The sequence below is a fragment of the Impatiens glandulifera genome, chromosome 1 (assembly GCF_907164915.1).
Source record: "Impatiens glandulifera chromosome 1, dImpGla2.1, whole genome shotgun sequence".
Classification (NCBI taxonomy): Eukaryota; Viridiplantae; Streptophyta; class Magnoliopsida; order Ericales; family Balsaminaceae; genus Impatiens; species Impatiens glandulifera.
The window spans coordinates 69,300,952-69,309,479 of record NC_061862.1 but is presented as its reverse complement, the minus strand read 5'-3'; the positions used below and the strand labels follow the sequence as shown (position 1 = coordinate 69,309,479).

At 34.5% G+C, this 8,528-nt stretch overlaps 2 protein-coding genes across 6 annotated transcripts; one reads left to right on the top strand and one right to left on the bottom strand.

Moving 5' to 3' along the window:
• The first annotated feature begins 1,999 nt into the window (after window positions 1-1,999).
• On the top strand, window positions 2,000-3,384 carry LOC124921722 (50S ribosomal protein L17-like). The gene is made up of 6 exons (XM_047462413.1): window positions 2,000-2,120; window positions 2,194-2,248; window positions 2,378-2,428; window positions 2,504-2,595; window positions 2,891-2,968; window positions 3,056-3,384. The coding sequence occupies exons 1-6, from the start codon at window positions 2,065-2,067 to the stop codon at window positions 3,210-3,212; spliced, it is 489 nt and encodes a 162-aa protein (XP_047318369.1). The 5' UTR covers window positions 2,000-2,064; the 3' UTR covers window positions 3,213-3,384.
• A 1,277-nt stretch (window positions 3,385-4,661) lies between these two features.
• LOC124918816 (DEAD-box ATP-dependent RNA helicase 21) lies at window positions 4,662-8,185 on the bottom strand. 5 transcript variants are annotated; one of them, XR_007097529.1, is made up of 4 exons: window positions 7,973-8,185; window positions 5,496-7,661; window positions 5,336-5,420; window positions 4,662-4,782 (listed from the first exon to the last, which is right to left on the bottom strand). XR_007097529.1 is itself a non-coding variant. In XM_047458871.1 (3 exons), exon 2 carries the CDS (start codon window positions 7,643-7,645, stop codon window positions 5,525-5,527), a length of 2,121 nt encoding a protein of 706 aa, XP_047314827.1. In that variant the 5' UTR covers window positions 7,646-7,661; window positions 7,973-8,185; the 3' UTR covers window positions 5,123-5,420; window positions 5,496-5,524. The 5 variants fall into 5 exon arrangements, 2 of the variants coding, with proteins under 2 accessions (XP_047314827.1, XP_047314829.1); XR_007097528.1 differs by lacking the exon at window positions 4,662-4,782 and adding an exon at window positions 5,123-5,259; XR_007097530.1 differs by lacking the exon at window positions 4,662-4,782 and adding an exon at window positions 5,123-5,259 and having other exon boundaries at window positions 5,336-5,415; window positions 5,497-7,661.
• Between the last annotated feature and the right edge of the window lie 343 nt (window positions 8,186-8,528).

The following is an 8,528-nucleotide window of genomic DNA, read 5'->3' as shown; positions in this document are numbered from 1 at the left end:
GGTTCCTATAGATTTTGATTTATATATATTATTTAGATGGTCGATGAAATTAATAGTCGTTTAAATACGGCAAATAAGCCATTGTGAAATAAAATAAAATAAATATATTAAAAAGTGTGAAGATCTTCCGAAATGGAAATGAGATCCTGATCGAATCTGTCGGATTTCAAGATTGAATTTCATATAATGTCAAAATATAGCATTATCTACATTTTTCATATAATGTCAAATGACAGCCTGAAATTGTTGAAAAATAATGCCCGTCACAAACTCGCAAATCTAAGTCTCAAAATATTTATTTTCCAACTAAGGCATGGATTTCCAGAAGACGAAGGCACCCACTGTCATTCCAAAGAAGGTAGATACTTTCACCATCTTCTTCCTCTTGCAAGCCCTAATTGACCTTGTTTTTTCTGCTTTTGCCAAAGAGAGACCAACAAAACACATGACAAAAGAGATTAGGTTATGATCTAGATCAAATACGGATAGAATTCTTCAATAATCAACTAGATCCTAGTACAAAAATGCTAGCCCTAACTAGCAATGCACGGGATTGAAGCTGCAAGCAAGAAGACATTATGATAAGACAAATTAATCTGAAAATAACCTAGGCGAGATCAAAGATGAATCATTAGAAGAAGAAGAAGATTCAATAAGCATTCACATAATTCTTAATTCGGATCGAGGGAGGGAGAGAGAGAGACCGACCTGAAGAAGTTCTTGACTTACAAATTAGGGCTCATCGACCGTCTGGGCCTTTGCGAAACGTGAAGGCCTTCGCGAAACGTGAAGTCGCGAAAATCAAATGAATCTTCCCTGAAATGGAACCGAATCAAAGCATCATCAACTGCAAACATATCATCGACAAGATGAACAACCAAGATGAACAATAAGATAAAAAATAAAAAAATCTCATGATTTAGGGTTTAAAGATGAACACAATGGAAATAATAACATAAATCGATTCAATCACCTGATATTAGAACGAGTTTTCGTCGTCGATTTGTATAATGTGTTCGTTTAGGTTTAGATTTAGGGTTCCGCCGCCGCCGTGCCGCCGCCGTGTCACCGTGCCGTCAAGAGAAGAGAGGGAAGAGAGAGAAAGAAAATGACGAAATGAAAAAATTTAAGTATTTATATAAAAAAAATTCCTTCACGAAACGCGTCGCGTTACGCGAAAAGGGTATTTTTGTCAAAAAAAAAATAAAGTGGTTACCAGAGCAATAAACATTATCAGGTCACCACAGATGTAAATATATTTTCTTTAGGGTCATTTCGTCCAATTTCCCATTTATAGCACGATATTTTGAGTAAAATATTTTTTTTCAAAACTTCATATCATATTTTACTTTTTAATAATTAAATCCCTCTTTATTAATTAAAATATTTATATATTAACTTTATTTTATAATTTTATACTATTAAATTATAAAGGTAATTTTAAAAAAAATAACTTCAAAAACATGTCTTTTTTTTTTTTTTATAATAAGAAAACATCATACTAAGATTTTTTAAATCATTTTTATGTATGATAGAGAGTTTTGTTTGTATGGATAGAAATATGAGTTCATTTTGTTCAATGAAAAAGTAATTTTGACTTGAGTATTCCAATATTAAAAAAAAAAGTTTCATGCATAAACACAAAAATCTAGTATGAATTGGTTAAGATTATTGATCAGTTAATTTTATGGTTAAATTCAATTATCTTGATCTTTTTATAAAAATTATATAAAACATATATTATTGCATTCCATGGTTTTATTATTTTGTATATGACTAACTAGTTCTTCATATATAATATATAATAATAAAGTAACAATTTAAACTAAATTACATATTATAATTAAAAGTTTAAGGTTAAATATGAACCAAAATAAGTCTAAAGGACTCAATATTCCCAAATTTATATTAAGGTCTTATTTAGATTAGAGGTAAGTCTTTTGTATCTATATTAGATTTATGCATGATATAAAAAAATAGAAATTCTTCCTAATCTCTCTCTTCCCCATTTCATACTCTCATTCGCAACTCATAAACCCTAACGATTTCTCTTGAATCGCAACAATGACAAAGATGAGAAGGCTCGGTCGTCCCACTGGTCATCGGATGTCTATGCTTAGGTTCATAATATTTTCATTATCACGTTCAATTTTATGCTCAAACCATATTCTCATCATGGTTTTGATCTTGCAGGACAATGGTTTCTCAGCTGGTGAAACATGAGCGGATTGAAACTACTGTTGCAAAGGTGATTTCTTTTCCTCTACCCACATGAGGCTTTCTTAGATGACATGATATTTTGAATCAGTTGTTTTCTGTTTTCTGATTCTCAGTCAATGAGAGTATGTAATGTGTTCTTCTTGATTATCATTCACAGGCGAAAGAAGTCCGGCGACTTGCAGATAACATGGTGCAACTTGGGAAAGAGGTGATACTCATTTTTTCTCTTTGAAGAGCTTCTTAATATTGAGCAAAGACATAAGTTATCGTTTGAATTTGGCAGGGCACTCTTTCTGCTGCAAGACGTGCTGCAGCCTTTGTTCGAGGGGATGATGTTATTCACAAATTGTTCCATGAATTTGCTTACCGATACAAGTTAGTCTGATGCCTTTATATTTTGCTTCATTGTATTTTGGATGAGGGTAACCGAAATTAGAATTGTAATTCTTAAGAGATGTGTTTAGGTTATTGAAAGATCTTGGGTTATTTGGGTAAAAAGACTAGGAGTTTTTGAAAAAAGAAATAGAGGATATTTCAATATTTTAGTTGATTTGATGATGTGATGTATGATTGGATTGTGGGTTATTTGAGATTAAACCAAAAGGCCTTAATTTCCATAAGAATTCAAAGTCCATAAACAAGACCATAATGGATGTCATTCTTACTACAGAGATAGAGCTGGTGGGTACACAAGATTCCTGAGAACTCGAATTCGAGTTGGTGATGCAGCACCAATGGGCTTTATTGAGTAAGTGCAGTTGGCAAATTGTGGCGATTAACATTAAAAAAAAGAGAAGTAGAATATTGAAAGTGCTAATCATTGTTTGTTTAACAGGTTTATTGATAGAGATAATGAACTTAGACAGTCGAAACCAGCAACCCCTCAACCGCCACAAAGAGCAGGTATGGATCCATGGACAAGATCTCGACTCACCAGGCAATTCGCACCTCCAAAAGAGGAAAAGACCACTTCTTCTGGGTCTGAGGATTGATTCTTTCCTTCCTATGTTGAATGCCTTTCTTCAGCAGTTTTTATTTATATTCCAGCATGTTGATTTGGAAACTGAGAAATTTAAAAGCATAGAAAGGATAAACATTTTTGCTGTTATGGCTTCCCATTCTCTTCAAGCTCAAAAGATAACTTGATAGTATTGTATCCTAGCATCTTCAGTTCTTCAAGCTCAGAAAACCAATCCATTTTCAAATATGAGCAATTGAGCAGAGGGGACTCATATCATGCCCATTTTTTCTATACTTTTTTCAAAATTATGTCTTATTCTTCAGTGATATACAACAAAAGCTCAACCATAATGTCAAAGAAAATTATAGAAAAATAAAATTAGCTCAGATTAACCGATAGTGATCTTGATACCCTTTGTTGGTTCATAGCATATTGAGGGACAACAATAAATATTTCAGAAACAACTCAGTGGCATATAAGCCAAAAAAGGGGGAAGTTAATGTGACAAAAACATGTACATCAATAATTTTTTTTTACTAATTTTGAAGAAGAAAATGAAAATGTAAGAGAATAATAAAACACAAAAATACAATATGACCTATGAGAAAAAAGAGAGTCAAAGTTACTTTTCTTGTTTAATGAAGAGAAGATACTGGAAAATATTATTTTCATAATTGAATTTTACAAAATGTCTCGTACTTTAACCAAAAAATTAAATAATAATATACACTTCAAACAAAGAAACACTTGACAAATTAATTTAGTTTGTATAATAATAATATTTTTTTTAAATATATTTAATATTTTAACTTAATAATCTTATTTTAAAATAATGAATAATTTTTTTTAATTAAATTGTCATTTATACCGAAGACAGCCATTTTCATTCATTCATCATTTTAATTAAAAAAAATCATAATAAAAGAAAGAATGATTAAACTAAGGTTTTTTTTTATTAACAAAGTTTATTCTCATGACTTTGCATGTCCCCATTTTAAATTGGAGATTTTTTTTTTTAATGAAAATTGAATATTAGACATTTTGATTTTAATTAAGACTTCACTTAAGCTAATTAACTTATTTATCATTCAAAGCTTCATTCATAATTTGATCTTAAACTTTTTGATGTGGATTTTTTGGGTTGCATATTTTAAATAGGTATGGATGCTTTGGTGCTACTAGAAATAAGCATAACTCATTTAAAGAAGATTAATCAAAGTTAAGAATAAACACAAACAAATCACATCAATTACAAACTACATATATGAAATAATGGAGTGAGATGCCAAACATTTAAAAAGATAATAATGAATCATTTTGGAAATGTGATGTGAAGGAGCATGTTTTATGTAATTTTAATTTATTTCTTTTTTGTTGGAAAAAAAAAACTAAATGAAAACAAAAAACGACTATTTAATATATTATAAAATATGTAAAAATATTTTAGGAGAAGTGCATACTCCATAGTAAAAAAAAGACATATATAATGAAAAAGCCCATGTTGGGTGTTCTCAATCCATGTCCAAAAATCCAAGACAAGTCGGTGCATATGTTGCAAAAACGAATGACAAAGGTTCTTTGCACCCAGCATCTTGATGAATCTACATAAAACCGATAAAAAGGAAAATAAATAAGAAGCTAAAATGAACAAATGGTTAATCCACTAATGGCACTAAGAAGTTGTTGAAAACCTCACTTTGCATGGAATAAATTTTTGGACTCTAAGAAAGCTTCAGGGAATGAGATGTTTGTAAAGAAACCCGCTAGGTTAGGTTGGTTAATGTAGTAAGAGTCGGTATCTAAAAGATCGATATTATGGATTCATCCCACTAGCTTCCTAAATTAAAAATAAATGTCTCTACAACCTAGTGTAATACATTTAGACAAAAAAAAGAATTTTCAAATGAATCCAATAACTAATAACTATAATAAACCACTTATCAAGTTGCAATCTTGAGCATTAATAAGAAAAAGTGCAATACATTTCGACAATACCAAAAATTCATTATCCATGATAAACTAAGAGACTCAGAAGATTCCAATCAATGTTCACCCACACCATTTATCATCATCAACAACTAATAACAGAAAACAATGTTAAGACATATCATTAAATAAAGGGTAAAAGTATGTCACATGAATCAAAAAACATACTTTAGTTACAAACCCACTTGGGAATTGGGTTATGTTCTTTCTGTTGTAAGTAATCCTCTCTCAATATGCTGCTGCTGCTGCTCCTGTCAATTATATAAACAAAACAAACAATCAATCATCCAATTTTTCTATGCAACTAGAAAGAAATTCTTTTGACATACCTTCTAAAGGCATACAAATCCTTCTTGGTCAGTGAGTAAAGACTGTATCATTCCTTCTTGGAGGTCTATCAGGTATACTTCCAGGCTTAAATTTGGATGCTTCATGTCTAGCCAATTCAGGCGGAACAGGGCTATTACTCTGTATTAGCATCTGTTTCAAATCATAAAACACATCAGAATCGTGTAAAGTCAAAAACGTGGTGGCTTCCCCAGTTTTCCCTGCTCGACCAGTTCGTCCAATCCTATGAGTATACATTTCAATGCTCGTCGTCATATCGTAGTTAATAACATAAGCCACGTCAGGAATATCAATCCCACGTCCGGCCACATCAGTCGCCACCAATATATTATATCTTTTCGTTCTAAACCCTTCCAAACTAATCTCTCTTGATTCCTGCGATTTCCCTCCGTGCAGAGTTGTAACCCGATACCCAGACTTATCCAGAGTTTTCGATAGAAAATCGGCTGATTTCTTCGTGTTTATAAACACTATAGCTGTCTTATCGCCGAGATTATCCAATAGTTTCTGCAGCCTTGGCAGTTTCTCGGAGTCCTTCACCATTATCACGTTCTGAGTGATTAAATCTGTCGCCTTTCCAGCCGTACCGATTGTAACGACAACTGGGTTTCTCAAGTATTTTCTGGCGAGTCGTTCGACTGCGGGTGGCATGGTGGCGCTGAACATGTAGGTTGTTCTGTAGATTTTCTTCTCGTCGAGTTCTTCTTCTTCGTTTTCTGGTTTCAGATTGCTCGATGGCATGGCCTCAAGAACACCGACTACTTGAGGTTCGAATCCCATATCAATCATACGATCGGCCTCGTCGAGAACTACATAATTGCATTGGTTGAGGACTGCGTAGCGTCTCTCTAAGCAATCGAGAAGACGACCTGGTGTCGCAATCACTACTTCACATCCTTGTCGAATTTTGAATCCTTGCTCCTCGATTGATTGTCCTCCTACGATTGAAACCACCTTGATGCCCAAGTAATGTGCGAATTTGAGCGTTTCTTCTTCAATCTGTTGGGCAAGTTCTCGAGTTGGAGCCATTACTACTGCATAAGGACCTTCTGCTTCGTTATCTTCGTTCACGGGAGGAAGTCTGGATATGTACATTAACATAGGGAGAACAAATGCAGCGGTTTTGCCTGAACCAGTTTCGGCAACGCCAATCACATCGCGTTGCTGAAGTCCGAGTGGAATGGCTGCCATTTGAATAGGGGAGGGAGTACTATAACCGACTCTTTCCACAGCTTTCATCAGTTCCTCACTTAACTTACTCTCCTTCCAATTCCTCATAGGGCGGGGGATCTTGGATCCTTTGTAGGATATGTTGAAATCTTCCCTGAAAATTCTCCAATCTCTTTCTGCCATCTCCTCGAGCTTTTTATCTGACCAATGTCGATCTATTCTCATATCGAAGGTGTCGTATTTCTCAGCAGCCTGTTCCTTGAGCTTTTGTGCGGCGGCCTCTTCTGGTAACTCTTCCACGCCATCCTTTTTCCTAATCTCGTCTCTGATATCCTTCTCGTTCTTCGCTGCTAGCTTCTTCTGTTCCCTGCGGTCCATTCCAGCTCTGAATCCTCTACCAAACAGAAGACGGGCTTCGTGAGGATTCTGATAAAGTGAATTCACATCACGAGAAGTATCCTCCGTATTCTCCCAGTCAAATGAGAATCGGAACTTTTCACTAGGCTTGATTACTCGTTTCTTAGGTTTTTTTGATCCTAGGTGCTGCTCTTTGATAGACTCTAGTTCCTTCTCGCGCTCTCTTTCTGCTAATTTCTCGTTTCGCGCTCGTTCTCTACTTTTCTGATCTTCGTCGCGTTCCCTGTCTCTGTTGCGTCGTTCGTTCTCACGGTCACGATCTCTTTCACGGTCTCTTTCCCTATCTCTATCACGATCGCGGTCACGTTCTCGATCGCGATCCCTGTCGCGGTCCCGATCCCTATCGCGGTGCGAGCGACCAGAAGCATCGTTAGCGGGATCGTAAGGTTTAGAATCAGATGACGGTCTGTTGCTGTGGAGAAGCTGTTCGGATCGACGTTTCTGCTCTGCAATTTCTTCCTCACGTCGGCGGATGGCCAGTTCCTCCCTCTGAGCTTTAGTCAAGAACAATGGCTTGATACCATTTGTAGTTAAACCTTTCATGGCGTCTTAGGAAGATCTGGAGGAAATCAGTCAAGAACTCTAATTAGCCTAGATATTCAAACTAAACTAACATGCGTCAGATGACTTGTACAATTGAATCCAAAATCAACAGCTTGATCAAAACATTGCAATCGTTCCTTAGCTCAAACAATTGAGTTTCAGGCAGTTCATATCATTCAAATAAAGCTAAATAACATTTCAGAACTTTCGTCATTTCAGAAAACCAAATTTGAGCATAAGATTTCTAAAGATTTGAATTGTTTACATACTTGCCATGAAAATGAAGTTCGATTCCAACATAAGGTTAAGCTATGAATGATAACTTACATCGATCGGATATAAGCGCGTAACTTGTGTCGATCTTCCGCTAGAAATCACGGATTGCGTCTCCTGGAATTCTCGTCCGCTGTCTCGACCTAAATGAAGAATTTTCTTTTTAGATCTTGAAAACGTAATAATCGTTTGCAGAGCTCCAGCCGAGATGAGTACAGATGAGGGTTTTGGAGAAGAGAAGAGAAAGAGGGGAAATCGGAGATGTGGGAGCGACGGAAATTTGGGATTAGGGTTGAAGAAGAATAAAAACAAAAATAAAATAAAAAGATAAAATAGAAAGACAAACTGATTTTTTTTGTTATTATATATATAATAAATAATAAATAAATAAAATAGTAAGAGTTTTTTTTTTAAAAGATAAATTATTTTATATAGAGATGTCATTACAAATATGTACTCAAAGCATTCAAAATGTCCGAAAAATTAATTCTAAAAAAATTAAAATGGTTGGCGATAAAGTAAATCGAACAATTAGTTTCACGATGACTAAATTAAATATTGAATTCGAAATTAAGCATGAGAAGAAGCTAGGAATATCTTCGAGAATCAG

Excerpts from the sequence above, each read along its gene's own strand:
- LOC124918816 (XM_047458871.1), bottom strand. The coding sequence starts at position 7,645 with ATGAAAGGTTTAACTACAAATGGTATCAAGCCATTGTTCTTGACTAAA.
- LOC124921722 (XM_047462413.1), top strand. The coding sequence starts at position 2,065 with ATGACAAAGATGAGAAGGCTCGGTCGTCCCACTGGTCATCGGATGTCT. Across the intron at positions 2,249-2,377 it reads TTGAAACTACTGTTGCAAAG|GCGAAAGAAGTCCGGCGACT; the intron begins GTGATTTCTTTT and ends TATCATTCACAG. Across the intron at positions 2,969-3,055 it reads GCACCAATGGGCTTTATTGA|GTTTATTGATAGAGATAATG; the intron begins GTAAGTGCAGTT and ends TTTGTTTAACAG.